We start from the raw sequence: 14,693 nt of genomic DNA on the forward strand, positions 1-14,693 counted from the left end.
GTTCTCAGGTTCGCCCTCGTCTAAAGGCAACAAAAATGAAAATTAGCCACTGGGCCACTGACCAAAGGCACAAAAGAATGCAAGAAACATGCGGATCGCACGGGCATTTGAGGAGCGAGATTTTCTTTGATGTCAAATGAGATTTCTTCAATTCACCTTTTTTTTTTAATTTCCCTGCAGCTCAACGCTCCTCGTTAAATGCACGCACTCGTTCCATTTTTGCTCGTCAACCTACTGACTTCACACTCGTCTACTTCTGATGGCCACTCCTTCATTTCTCTTAGTTCACTTCTTCACTTCTTCCTTCACTGGCTAATTCTTCTGTCTTCCTTCACTCGCTTCTTCACTGGCTAACAATGTTCATATGCCCAATGCCGCATGCCCGGTCGCACATACCCGGTGGCCCAACTTTCCTGTTAGGAAACAGATTCATTGTGCATATCCAGTCACACAGCTTGACTATACAGGCACGCACCTAGTGAAGCAGACTCAGTGCCTCAAGCTTTTGCCTAATCGGCAAGGCAGCCAGCAGGCAGCATAGGTAACGTGTGGGAAAGACGCAAAGTGAGCTCCGCCTTAAAACGAAAAATAATCGCTATAGAACACGTCCGTAGACTCCCATTACTTTATCAACCGATCATGCTTGGGCCTCAAGTAATCGGCATGAAGGACAAAGAACAATGCTGATAAGCTTGCTTTCAGTGAACACAAAATACAATAGCATGCGCCCGATATATATTCTGTGACATTTCAGCGTGTCAGCAATAGAGCGAACTGTGTTATCGTTCGCTCATGTGCATTCCCTAAGGTTTGGTGGATACGAGCTTCATATCTAACAACTTTCCCTCTGCCAAAAGGGTCCCATCCCGCAAGCTGCAACATGACAGGTAAGTGTGATTTGTAGATTGGTCTGCAGTTTGGGATATACCCAGTGAATCTGGAAGGCGTTTTGATTTATGTGCTCATAATGAGTTTGTTGGCAACAGGAACACCATGTCGCCGGCTTCTTCGCAACATTGAATTGTTAAATGAACAAAGGAGGATGATAGGTGAAGGATTAGCATTTCAGAACCAAACTCGGAGTACTCTTTTGCAGTGCAAAAGACGGACATATAAAAATATATCATATTTCTCATAGTCGGCTCTATTCTAGTGTTCACAAATATTTCGCATACACTTCACAGGTAGTCACTCTAAGCAAGATGATGTGAAAAAAGAGATTTCGCTCAGTTTTGCGAAACCATACGAAAAACGAGACATCAAGACAACTACACACATACACAAACACAAAATGCCACTTGAGTAATCTATTATGCTATTTTAATATGAGCGTTTAGGACATTTATTCTTAAAAAGCTGTCTCGGTTTTACTTTAGCTGAAAGAAAAATACTTCTGGGGAATCCTTTTCGTAATCTGGACCAGAACAATAATCTTTCAGTAGTCCTTTTGTTTCGCGCTCTTGTTCTCAGTTTCAGGCCCAGCAAGATTTGTGATGCAATATCAGATTTTCTGAGCAAGGCGAGAGATGGATGTTAAATTTCTCCTTTCTTTAGTTTCTCGCTTTTCACTAAATTATTTATTCACTAATTTATTTTATATGTACCTTATGGCTTCCAACACGAGACCATTGTGTGAAAGAAGAGTTACATTTTTATATTTACAAGGAGTAGTCAAAAGTGTATGGCGCAGAGATGAAAGAAACGCAAGAAACTTTTGCTTTGTCAGGAAATGCATAAAATGTACATAGGAGATGGAACATCATACAATTTTAGGGAAGAATCAGCGGTATAATCTACATAAACAGCGATACTTAACCAATAATACATTTCTATACATACTGTAAACATGGCGTACCCAGCAAATGACAAAAAAGTACACCTTGAATGTTCACTACATTTGCAGCAAGGTCATTACATAATACTCTGTGTGGCACGGGGCAATACAGTTGTGCTAAATACACTGGTGTGACCACAGAGACAATGATGACCAAGAATATTGTACAAATGCCGGGGAGTTCGATGTTATATAAGGTACGTGTCAATGAAAAATGATATTTGCTGCAGGTGAGTTTGTGCAGCCGACGAAGTGAAAGGTTCCTGCGAGAACCCAAAGGAGTAACGATGACTCCCAATTTATCATATTTTCAGCTATTTTTATTTTGTTTCCACCGCTTGTTTCTCAAGATTTATTTTCTATTCTTGACCCCTGTTACCGCTCAATTGTCGGCCGATCCCCAAGAGTGGATCGTGCCATTTCTCTTATGAGTCAAAGAACCAACCAATCGGCGAACGCAAGAACCACCCCATCAAGGTGCACCGCTCATTATGCAAATTGTGGTTGTAGAAAGCGTAAAATTGTGTAACTTAAACAAACTGACGTATTTTGAGGGACCACCTCGCTCTAATTCAGCAGTTTCAACGTGTCACCAACTCAGTTTCTTCGCCAGTAATTGTGGTCTTTCCACCAAAATATTTATATTGAGTTTTGATGGAAACGCGCTATATCAGACAAAAGCGATATAAGAGCATCCGCTCAATATTGCTTCATGATTAATAAATAAAGAAGGGCATAAGGATGCAGACGGACGAATTGTAGGCAAACTTGCGTTTCGTCCGTCTGCATGCTTGTTCCCCTTTCTTTTTTTTAGTTATATATATTTTTTTCATTGTAAAGCTTAGCGCATCGTAATCACGACTGTGCACCAAGTAGTCCCTTTTATTGCTTTACTCCCTATTTCTTGTTAGTGCATTGTTAACTGCTTTCCCAACTCTTCTCGTAGCGCAGTTTCGGTGGGTACGCTGCCGCGATGGCACCATCTCGATCAATGCGGTCACTGATGGCGTAAGCAGAGGAGACGAGCCGCCGTACTCGGTACACGTTCCACGTCCGGCTGTTCTCGAGGCGATCCACGTGCACTACGTGCCCACAAGGAATACGAAGTAAGCATGGCTTTCGTTGACTTTATCTTACATCTGGGTTGCCTAGAGCACGTGTCCTTTAGCCACCGCATCTGAGTTTGGACGTACACGTCGAAAAAGAAAAGATTAACTCTGTTAGGTCCAAATGCAGTTCAACATCGAGAATAACCAGAAAGGCGTGTTCACGTTTATTTGTGGCCTAAGAGTAATTCGTACAGAAAAGAAGCAAAAAAACATATTATTTGAGTAATAACTTAGCATGATAAACAATTATTTAATGGTTTGATGAGCTCATCGAGTGTAAAATTAAAAGCAGTAGTACAGACTGTGCGTTTTCTGCGTCTAAACCAGAATTTTTAGGTACCAAACTCAGCGTAGCAAAAACATTATGTTGGTCATTACAGGATTAAGGTAACGTAGAAAGATAGATGGTGATTTGATTGGATAATGCAATATGCGTAACGGCACAATGGTCTGGGTAGAACCGACACTGCAATGACTTTATGCGCTAGGACCAATTTTTCTGACGCTGAAGGTACTGCACAGTGCTTTGTTCATATAAAAAGTATCACGCGAGGGTTAATAATGTAAACACTTGAACGAGAAATGCGATAGCTTATCGAGGCCTAACCTCATGCGATGCTCATTAAGTTCTTAGTTTTTTATCAAAGTGGTGCTACTTGCGTCAACACGGCAGTGACGTCGTGAGGAAATCGCGTTTCTGGTTCCATTGATAGAGACACCGAAGTCTAATCACTTTGATATTTCTGTGTCATGGCAGTTCAGAAGACGTTGATGCCTGCTGGATGCGCCGGCTGCTCTTCTTCCCCTAAGCTTAAAAATGCTCCATTGAACACGTACAAAAAAGCCGAAAATGTAATGTTGCTAAAGTTCAATCCTAACTTCACAAATGTCTCTTTTTTGTAAGTTAAGAAATGACATGATTTATGACTGAATGCCTGAAAGCGTTGGTTAGACAACGAAACTCAAATATGTATTCTTTTACTTAAGGCTTCCTCCAGATGCCATTAGTACAAGTTGCACAGAGGTCATTATGGAATTCGTAAGATAGTGAGAAAAAAAAAAAGGAATGCGAATGGGACAGGGATACAAAAAAAAAAGGAGGATAACCCGAGCTCTTACTTACAACGGTTCTTTTACTGAAATAAACACAGAACAATTACAGTCGTGGCGGGCAAAGAAAAAAAGACACAATAAAGCCTAACAATGACCAGAACTTGTTAAAAATGAAAGAAATTTACGGGTTTTACGTGCCGGAACGATGTTCTTATAATGAAGCAAGCCACATTAGGGGACTCAGGATCAATTTCGACAACTTGCGGTTTCTAAATTGCTCCTAAATTCAAGTACATAAGCGTTTTCACTCCCCACAGAAATGTCATCACCGCGGCCGGAGTTGAACCTACGACATCGAGCTCAGCTGGATAACGCCACAACCACTGGGCTAAGGGGGCTGATAGAAATTATTCTGGGAACATTACAAGCGGTTGTCAAGGAAGAAAACCTTTTATCACATAGTAGAAGTGTGGCTAGTTAACACGTGTTGCTCCTTTCCTTTTGATGGGAAATGCTTCGGTTATTTCGCGCGATGTATGATTACGGCGCCTAGCCACAATGGCTACGTTACGAGAATCATGGTGGCGTAATGAACGTCCCTGTCCTGCTTTAACTCTCTCTCTCTTTTCTCGCTATGGTGCCTTAATAAATCGCCCAGTTCACCATCTTTCTCCTGCGCACGAAACGTTGTAGAGTAACACTGGGAAAAGTTGCGGGCTCACCTCCAGCTCTTTAAGGTTTAAGGCTCTTTAAGCTCTACATAGGTCAACAATACGGCATTCGTGACACCATCGGACTACTATGCGCAGATAAAATATTGACATCGTGCCACTGTTTTGACAGGTTGTCGTCTCTGATGGCGCGCTGCTCAGCAGGGTCTGTTGTTCTGAAGGCGTCGTGACGAATAACGCAGTCCAGGGCGGCTACACTTTCTCCGGCGAGGCACTCTACATCGGCCGCGTCGTCTACCAGGGCACGGTTTGCGGCAGGGTTCAACCTTCCCTGAAGTCTTCGTTCGTTTCTCACGCAATTGGAGAGTACAAATCCATGGACTGCGAAGTCCTCTTCAGTGGTACAAGTTCTCACTGAACAGAGGAATCAACACGTGACACCAACTAGGTTGCGAGCCTGCGAGCTCGTGGATTGCTGCACCCTCGCAATCGCCACAGTCCGCATTTATGTATGCAGTGTGCTGTTCAGCTCCACGTGCACAAGCGGCGTTTATTAGGTTGGTCTTGCTTGCTTCCTTCTCTCTTACCCACCTCATTTATTATAGACGAGACAACATTGGCTAGGCGGCGCCACTGCATCCTTTGAGAAGCACCCCACAGTGTTAAAAGTGTCCTCTTGAGGTCGCGTCACTGTGTGTTTCTACGGAATCGCGCATGCTTTTCTGTAGTACTTCGCAGCGTCGCAGCGCTGACGCTTCGTTTGCTCCTATCTGGTACGCGACGCTCAGTCACGCTGCACGTGCTCTCTCTCTCTATCTCTATTCCTTAGTAGGTGAACGGTACATACAAAATGTTGATACATTATCCTTGTTTCGGTGACGGCTACCAGCAATTATTAGCGCCTTGACTTGCAAACGTTTGCTAAGAATAAACTAAGGTCTTTATGACAAACAGTGCGCAATTGCCAATTGTGCAAGCTACTAACGTTCTCTACCTGTCAAGTGGCCACCTCATAGGCTCGCAGACCGTGGGTAGAATTTCAGGAAAATACCCATAAAATTCGCACTTTAAATTCCTGCTAAACGTGATATTGTTTCTTACTGCATTTCCGCATTGCCCACTTGACCACGACAGTGTTCCTCATCAGCTGGTCCTTTAGTGCGCCTCTTGTTGAAGGGGCAAGTTTGTATGAAGCTTACTAAACTTTATTGCTGTGTACGTAAGGGGAGGGGGCTCTCGACTAATCGCAAGACAAAGGAAAGCACGAGAGTAGAAAAATGCGCGATTTGACTCTGTGTACAGCGCGGCACACACACTCACACACTCTCACACACGCGCGCGCGCACACACACATGCACACGCGCACACACGCGCGCACACGTACAGGCGCGCGCGCGCGCGCACACACACACACACACACACACACGCACACACACACACACACACACACACACACACACACACACACACACACACACACACACATATATATATATATATATATATATATATATATATATATATATATATATATATATATATATATATATATATATATATATATATATATATATATATATATATATATATATATATATATTGTAATATTTCTTTATTTTTGCTGTACAGGCATTTGTCATTGCAACACAACACAAGTTGCACAGGTGTTGCCACATGGCCGCATTAGTTTGCCAAGCTTTATAAGGAAGCAAGCCAAGCCTTACATTGCACACTGCAAGTCAAGCCTCACAGTGCATACTCCCAGAAGGTAAGTTACTCTGTCACTCATGACAGCGGTCGATATTACCATTGTGCGCACCTTTTCTCTCAATTAAGTCGTTGTATTTCTTTATAATTCTACCATGTCGCTGGTAGCGATTGCTCAGACGAATATTTTTTTGGGTATGTCTGAGTGGGTTTGATTATTTATGCTGAGGGAAATTGATGAAACGTCTTCCTCTTGTTATCATTACAGTAATTACAATGAAGGTGTTATGCAATACTCAACTAGCCCTCTGCATGTTTTAACTCAACATAATTAAGGAACAGCAAACGCTGATGTGAACTGCGACATGAAGAAATACTGGGCAAGGTTGTTTGTAAGCTTGCTTGCTGAAAAACAGTGGAGAAACAACAAGGCAAGCGGCGTTCGTCTTGTTGCCTTCTCTTTTTTCTAACTCATGGTTAAGGGCTCTTACTTTTCAGTTGAACTCAGTTGAGAGGGCCAGATATTTTCTTAATTACATCCCTCAGCATGCACGATGCAGGGCAATATTATTGCCGTACACGAAAGACAAGTACGAGCATTTGGTGTGATGTCGTTGCTTTAGGTTGAAAGACGTCACAAGCCCGAAGAACGCAAGATAAATTTTGAAGTGTTTATGCCTGACTTCCTACGTACTGCAACGTAATTGCGGGTTGAAAGATTTCCTACAGTGCTTGCTTTGACTTCTAGTATAAGTGTGATAGTTGGAATGTGGTCTGGTTTGGTAAAAAGAGCAGTTCATCCCAACCAGTGTACTTGTACGTAACGAATTGCCTGTCATTCATTACTCGTAATCAACTACATTTGTTCGTAGTTTTGTAATTGATTAATTACTTTCCTTACTTGCTAATGCTCACTGTGATTGAATTAATTCTTCATAACCAATTACGTGTAATCGGTTAGTTCATTGACGAGACAAGCTGCAAGAGGCGAAGTAGCTTTGAGCATTTGAATTTGGCGTAACTACATTTGACTTTGGCACGGTACAGAAAAAAAAAGTGACCGATTGCAATTACAGTTACTTCGTTCAAAATACAATTGATTAGAGTAGGTAATTACTGCCCCACGAAAGTAATCGAGCAATCACTAAAGTGTAATCAACTGCTTTTCAGTTACTTGCCTACCACCACGAATTCTGCAAATAAAACAAGCTGGCCAGGCTCTTTCGGTGCGTCCTCCGCAACCTTTTACAACTTTATTATCTTGACAAGCAAATGCTTCTCAGAATTATTGTCGGTCATCCTCCGTCGGTTTCCTTGTGGAGAAAGCACGCAATGAGACAGAAAACTTGCTTGATGAGCGCGTTAGAGGGAAGGGCGGTGTTTCAATGAATACGAACAGCTTGCGCAAAAGAGGGTGGTTACTCAATGCCGCGATGATCGCGTCTGGGTCCTCTATGAAGCGCTGAGCTCCATTGTTGCTGGAGCTCAGAGAAGGCGCTCCCGGTAGGGCTAATGAAAAGCTTAAAAAGCAATTGTGTCTCGGGCATCGGGGACACGTTAAAGATCCCCTGGTGGTCCAAATTAATCCGGAGTCCCCCGCTACGGTGTGCCTCATAATCAAATCGTGGTTTTGGCTCGTAGCACCCCAGAATTAAATTTAAAAAATTGCAATTGATTTCCTGGAACCAAAGTCGGAAATGACCATCGCCAGTGAGCCATGACATCACTGGTTCAAATCAACATCAGGCCGAGCGTTAAGATGAAGAACCAAATACTGAGGGCCCGGGTTCGCATGCCTGAACATGCGCGTCCTCGAGGCTGATATTTGGCCTGACCGAAGGCGTTCTACTCTATACAGCTCCCACCAAATTTAAGTGCTTAAAGCTACGTCGCCTGTTGTACAGCTTGTCTCGTCAGTTAGTTTTACTGGCTACATGTAAGTGGTTGCTGAAAAATGTAACAGAATTACTGCAGCCGTTACCGAGTAAAATAGTAATTGTGGAATACTAGAACTACTAATAAATGTAATTGATTACAAGTAATTATTTACATGCCATTCGTTATGTGCAAGTCTATGCGCAGTAGAACGCTCGCGGTTGTAACCAACAACAGCCTTGCGCATGCGAATTTTTAGAGTCAGCACCTGGGCTCTCGGTATTTGTTTCATGGACCAGATATTGACTGAATATTCGAACCGGCGCTGCTATATGGCTCGCTTTCAATGGTTGGTGCCAGGAAATCACCTGCGGGCAATTTTGTTACGTAGATTTTCATTGGCTCTACTGCGAGAGCTTATTCCGAGTCCCAGCGACAATAACGAAGCACGGCATTTCATACAGGACCCAGACGCGGGATTCGCGACACTGAGTAATCGCATTTTGCGCAACGTGTTCGTACGTTACGAGACCCTCCTTCACTCAGGTGCGCTCATCCAGCGAATTTTCGTTGTCACTGCCAGTCTATGCTTACATCTTGGCAAAAAGAAGGAAAAGAAACAAAAAAAAGACGAAATATTACCGATGATAACCCTGGAAAGTTATTGTTAGTGAAAATACACGTGTGAAGGCCTGCAGGGGATGCTCAGAAACAACCAAACCAGGTCGTTCCGTTTGCTGCATTTGATCAATGTGAATAAATGTTGGCAGAAAGGTAACGTAACAGGGATCAATTACCTTTTAGTAATTGCTCCCATTTTTTTTCCTAGGCCACTAACAGGTAGCTGTAGTCAATTACATATTTGAGTACTGCAATTGTAATCGTTTCTCTTTTCCTGCAACGTGTACAAGTATGCCACGCATGCATGCTGCTACCTCCAATGGTTTCCCGATCCGCACAGTGGGGGTGCGCAAACCACTAAAAATTCAAAAAGAGGGGGTAGGGAACAACACTTATAAGTCTAATAAGTTTTGTGTTTCATCGCTTCAATATCCCTAGTGTGAGACTAATTACCTTCTACGTGCCTGGCGAAAGCGTGGATATGCGACATTTTGTAGAGTTGACACAAGTGAAATATTTTTCTTCTGCTTGTTCTTTGAAAATACAGGGCCGAGTAAAAGCTTTTGAACCATTTAAGAACAATTCAGTTTGATAACTCAATATATGTGCCTCAAAGCACGAACAAGATCTATGAATCACCAAACGGCCACCAACCTTCCGCGCATTGCTTCGACTGAAGACGCCGACAGACAAGCGATAGCTTACCGTGTAATTGACTGCAACAGAGCATGAGTAGCACGTTTATCCGACGGAAGTTATAGCTTTGACTTTGAAGACACAACTTCGGGGATCTTGGGAACTTCTCGGAGGGGGAGGGGGTGCTTTAATGACACTACAACAATAAGATTATTTCATTTTCTCGCTCTAGTGTAGACGAGATTGAAGTCTGCCCCTGTATGGAAACGACAGACATGCACACGTTACGGGATGAAAGGTAACCGATAACAATTATAATTACTTCATTCAAAAATGCATTTGAATACGTGGACCAATTACGGATCTACGAAAGTAATTGAACAATTACTAAAATGTAATGGTTAATTTCTATGTTTCCTTATTTTCTATTTTTGTTAATATCGTTCAAATAAAGTAAATAGGATCAGCTGACCTGGCTCTTTCAGTGCACCTCCTGCAGCCCTTCACACGTTGTGTGCCTTCAGTAATAATAACTCTTCAAAGTTACCGTCGGTCATCTTCCTTCTTTCATTTTTAATTATTATACTTGCGAAAGCATCAGCAGTGACTAGCGGCGACAATGAAAAATATCGTTGCTGGGCACTCTATGTACGATCTGGTGCTCTGTGTGTGCGCTATAGGAAAGTGCGGTGTTGTAACCTACGAACAACTTGCGCAAAAGAATGCGGTTGCACAATGCGTTATGCTCGCGTATGGGTTCTCTTCGAAGCCCAGCACCACGTCATTGTTGCTGGGTTTTGGAAAAGGCACTCTCCGGTGGCCTAGAGCAAATGAAAAGCACGAAACAAAAAAAGATGTCGTCCGTACATATATAGGTGATTCCCTGGCATCAACTTCCGAAATGGGCACCAATATCTGGTGGTGTCTAATATCTGGTGCAGGAAAGAAATACTGAGTGCCCTGCCTGTCTGAAAAATAAGATGTCAAAGATGCTGCTACGTGGCAGAACCGCGGGCATTGACCATATGGTTACCGCTGAATTCAAGTGCTCAGCACTGCGTTGCCTGTTACAGCTTGTCTCTTTGATAAATTGAGTAGTTACAGGTAAGTCGTCACTGAAAAAAAAGTAATGAGCGTTACCGAATAAAGAGAGTAATCAATAAAAAAGACAACTAAAAGTGGAATTGAATACAAGTAATGAATTACATGTATCTCGTTAGGTACTAGTGTGGGAGGCAGCGATGAAGACAAAGTTAAGCCTACAACTGAATGGAGTTCCCTGGCTGAAACTATGTTTTCTCGTGAAACTGCTCCCAAACACAAAACTCAATTTAGTCTTCGATTTAGTCTTCGGGAAGAGTCACTCGAGCTAGCATGCATATGTTTTTTTTTTCTTTTTACGAGCAGCAGATGTGTGTAGAATTGATCTGTTCTGGAGGCAGAAAGAAAGCAAAAATAAGCGAAAAGTGTGCTTAAGTGTCAAGAGAACAACGTTGAGAAAATGGGGTCATTGTCAATGACTCTAATTACAGATCGCACAAGTCACAGCCTTGGTTGACGTGCAAAACATCACGGTAACATTAGCGCAAAATAAGAGCAAACGAAATCTTGATTTATGTTTTCTTTTCATATAGCCCTAATGAGAAAACCGTGGCATAAGTAAATGCCACGGGAGAGGGAAGAATCCGCAGTGAGACGCACTTAAATTTGCCTTGACGCTAGGTTCGACGAGTAATACTTAGCAGAAATATTGTAGTGCATATATGCATGCCGATTATGTTCGCTAGTAGAGTTAGCCATTGCTGCCTCAACTTCTTTATATATATAGCCGTGGCGGTATTAGCTTGAGGGGGACGTTCTGAGAAAAGCTATAGGGATGCCCGCAAGTGAGCCGTCAGTCGCCGATCACCCTGCATCACTCTGTTGGTCCTCACCTCGCGACTGTCGTGCACGTGTAGGTTCACCCATGCAATCATGCAACAGTCACACGAGTGCAGTCTCGTTTGACACGAAAACATGTTTTCACAAAAAAGTGATTTGGGCGAACTGTTCCGAGTTCATGGCATGATTTCTGCAGCGTGAAGCACTGGCGTGCGGATACAAAATAAAGAAAAAAAACAAGGGTTAGCGAAAAGACAGACACGTGCGCTTTGTCGTTCTTTTTCTTTTTATTTCCTCCCTTCAGTGCTTCGCGCTGCATAAATCACGCCACGTTTTGACAGGCCGGCAGCTCTAGAGAGCCCAACAGATGGCTTTACCAAAATGATCACCACGTTCTACCATAATTATCGGCAAAAAAATGCCTTATATATATATATATATATATATATATATATATATATATATGTGTGTGTGTGTGTGTGTGTGTGTGTGTGTGTGTGTGTGTGTGTGTGTGCAGCACTCGCGAGAACAAAAAAATTTACTTCCCGTCACTAGTCAGACAATAAATCTTGCGGAAGGCTGTGGTGAAAACGTGCCTCACAAGCCCTTCCTTAATTATGGAAACAACTGCATCCTCCGCGTTGGTTCTAACGTGGCGTGTTCTATGTCGGCGTCATTTGAGCGCGGTGCCCGCGTTTCCTTTAAATGTGATTTGCATCAACTCTCTGAGGGCACTCCGACTGTAGCACGAACGTCCCAGCTGTTTCCTGAGGACATAAAGTTGTCCACATCGAGGTCAGCAACCATCTCCATGGAACGCGGATCGTTTTTTTTAGCAGCCTGAACAGACCGCATAGCTGAACATGTGCACGTAGAGCGTTATTGACAGCGCAGGCGTCTCACTTGCAATATAGGCGATAGCGACGTTGCTAGGCTGAACTGAACTGCAACTCCAACCCCTGGTGAGTATACACTATGGCCCTCGCTGGTGAAGCGCTGAAATGCTTTTGTTTGGCGACCGCTGTACTAATTTAAATAACAGTTGCTTATTTTTGGATGAATATTTTATTTACTGTGGCTGAATGGTACAAAGAATTGATTAAGGCCTCTGGGAACTGATAGATATTACAGAGCAATAGTAAAATTTAAAACTAAGCATGAATATGGCAAATTCGCAACATTATCGCTGACATTAAAACGGTACGTTTACGTTAAGGCAAAAGAAAACCGAACTCTATGTTACATTTGATATGTTCTTGTTAGCTCGTCTGATGGAGGTTTTGTGGATGTTACTATCCCGAAATGCATGTTTTGATAAGACAAAATGTTATGCATACAAACTATTAGCGCTACTGTGAGGTGCTGGTTACGGAATTTAGACACACATTTTCTCCACAAGTTTTGCGAAATCAGGAATTCGACGTTTGTATGCCTTTTTGTTTGATGTTTTGCAATTGTAGTCAAATTTTGTAAAATTAAGATTGGTTGAATGTCATTCAGTGGAATATGACCCGCTCTTCGAACGTAATGATTGAAATGGACTGGTTGTATTCGCATTCGAATAAAACACATAAAACACAATCGTTCACATGGGTCAGGGCTCTATTGTTCGAGAAAACGTAGCAAACATTTGGCACTAGCATATGGAAATTGTACTCGCCGGTCTCTTCAAGGTTTCCGCTCAGACGAATGTGACTCTTTGGGAAATGAGGTGGCTATAGTTACGGCGAAATAGCCCAGGGAATAGGTAGTTCCGTCAGCTGGGTCTAGGGTATAACAGCCTAGTAACGCGGGAACTGTCCCAATCGTACATTCTCATCACCTATAGTGGAAGTTCACCACCTGTGACTGTCCAGAGAGAGAGAGAAAAAACTTTATTTTCATGTTGGTTGGTATGGTGGAAAGGCCCTCAGTCCAGAGCCTCGCTTGCGGCATTCTTCAGTGCAGCACTGATAAACGCCGCAAGGTACCGTTGGTCGTCGGCGCTGGCTGCTTCTGTCAGCCACCCGGCATGGGGTTTAGGGGAAAGATTTGTGGGGGCAGGAAGGGGAGGTGGGGGTGGTCCACAGGACCAGAGGATATGGGATGTGTTCGGGTGTTCTCCACAATATCGGCAGGGTGGGGGATCTTCAGGTAAGAGACCACGGAGGAGGTGCATTCGTGCTGGTGTAGGGAGTGTTTCTGTCTGAGCCTGACGAATCAGTACACCCTGTTCACGGGTGAGCACTTTGCTGAGCTTGGGGAACTTGCGTCTTGCCTCTTGATATGGCCGCAGAAGCAGGGGAGCCCACCTTTTCGTCTGGGCTGGTCGCGGAATGCAGGGTGCCTGGTTCAAAGTCTCGCAGGCGAGCTGATTAGCTCTTTCATTTCCCGGCAGTCCGTCATGACCAGGTATCCAGATGATTTCCAGAGGACCCTGAAGGTGCTCTTGAATAAATGTCGAAATGTGGGCCGGGAGATCGTTGTGCAACAATTTCCTGCAAGCCGCCATGGAGTCGGTAAATATGATTCTTGGGTAGGCTGAGTTACTAAGGGGCATGTGTTTGATCGCGGTTGCGATGGCTGTCAGTTCCGCTAAGGTCGGATCTGTCTCTGGGAGTAACTCAGTATGTACAGTTTGCAGGTCGTTATTCACGACTGCTATAGCGGAGCCCCGTGCACCAACGCTAGCATCAGTGTAGAAGTATATGCCGTCAGGGTGTCTTGCCGTGTACCTCTTAAAGTAGGCAACTCGCTGTCGTCGCCTCTCCTTGCCTCGTTCTGGATTCATATGGCGTGGCAGTGGAGCTATGGTTAGGAGTTCGCGTTGTTTCGGTGGTAGTGGGCGCGTGTTCACAAGGGGCGCAGCTTCTGGATGATGACCGATACTATGGAGGATGTGCGTGCCTTGACACGTGCGCTGCAAACGCAGTTCTTGGCGACGACGATGAATGCTGATTAGTTCCGCCACCGTGTTATGGCAACCGATGTCAATGAGGAGCTTAGTGCTGGCACTAAACGGGATGCCGATGGCCAGCTTTGTCGCCTTGCGGATGAGCGCATCAAGGCGATTGATATCTTGCTGACGGAGATTGGTATAGGGCAGGTGATAGCGCAGGCGCGACATAATTAGTGCGTTTCTTAGTTGAAGCATATCTGCCTCTTTAACTCCATTTGCTCGGTTGGAGACCCTACGCATCATGTGCAGCACCTGTTCTCCTTGCCTGAGCAGGTGATGCACCGTCGCAGCGGGACCTCCATCTTTCTGGATATGGAGACCGAGAATCTTAATACATTTTGGTTGGGAAATCGGCACGCCTTCGTTTA

General features: G+C 43.8%; 2 protein-coding genes across 5 annotated transcripts in view; both read left to right on the plus strand.

The window, feature by feature from the left end:
- Window positions 1–5,085, plus strand: part of LOC135914025 (calphotin-like) — a 31,600-nt gene extending 26,515 nt beyond the window's left edge. Inside the window, exons 4-5 of the mRNA XM_070537978.1 lie at window positions 2,781–2,872; window positions 4,840–5,085. Coding sequence (XP_070394079.1) covers window positions 2,781–2,872; window positions 4,840–5,085 — 338 coding nt within the window. The remainder of the gene's footprint in view (window positions 1–2,780; window positions 2,873–4,839) is intronic.
- Window positions 5,086–6,405: 1,320 nt separating this feature from the next.
- Window positions 6,406–14,693, plus strand: part of LOC135914024 (uncharacterized) — a 19,082-nt gene continuing 10,794 nt past the window's right edge. For 2 of the 4 annotated variants that reach the window (XM_065446728.1, XM_065446729.1), the window contains exon 1: window positions 12,159–12,349. The gene's annotated coding sequence lies outside the window, so the exon portion shown is untranslated. Of the gene's footprint in view, window positions 6,436–7,545; window positions 7,601–12,158; window positions 12,350–14,693 lie in introns of those variants that run through there. The other 2 variants (XM_065446730.1, XM_070538119.1) reach the window with 2 other exon arrangements.

The sequence above is a fragment of the Dermacentor albipictus genome, chromosome 4 (genome assembly GCF_038994185.2).
Source record: "Dermacentor albipictus isolate Rhodes 1998 colony chromosome 4, USDA_Dalb.pri_finalv2, whole genome shotgun sequence".
Taxonomy (NCBI): domain Eukaryota; kingdom Metazoa; phylum Arthropoda; class Arachnida; order Ixodida; family Ixodidae; genus Dermacentor; species Dermacentor albipictus.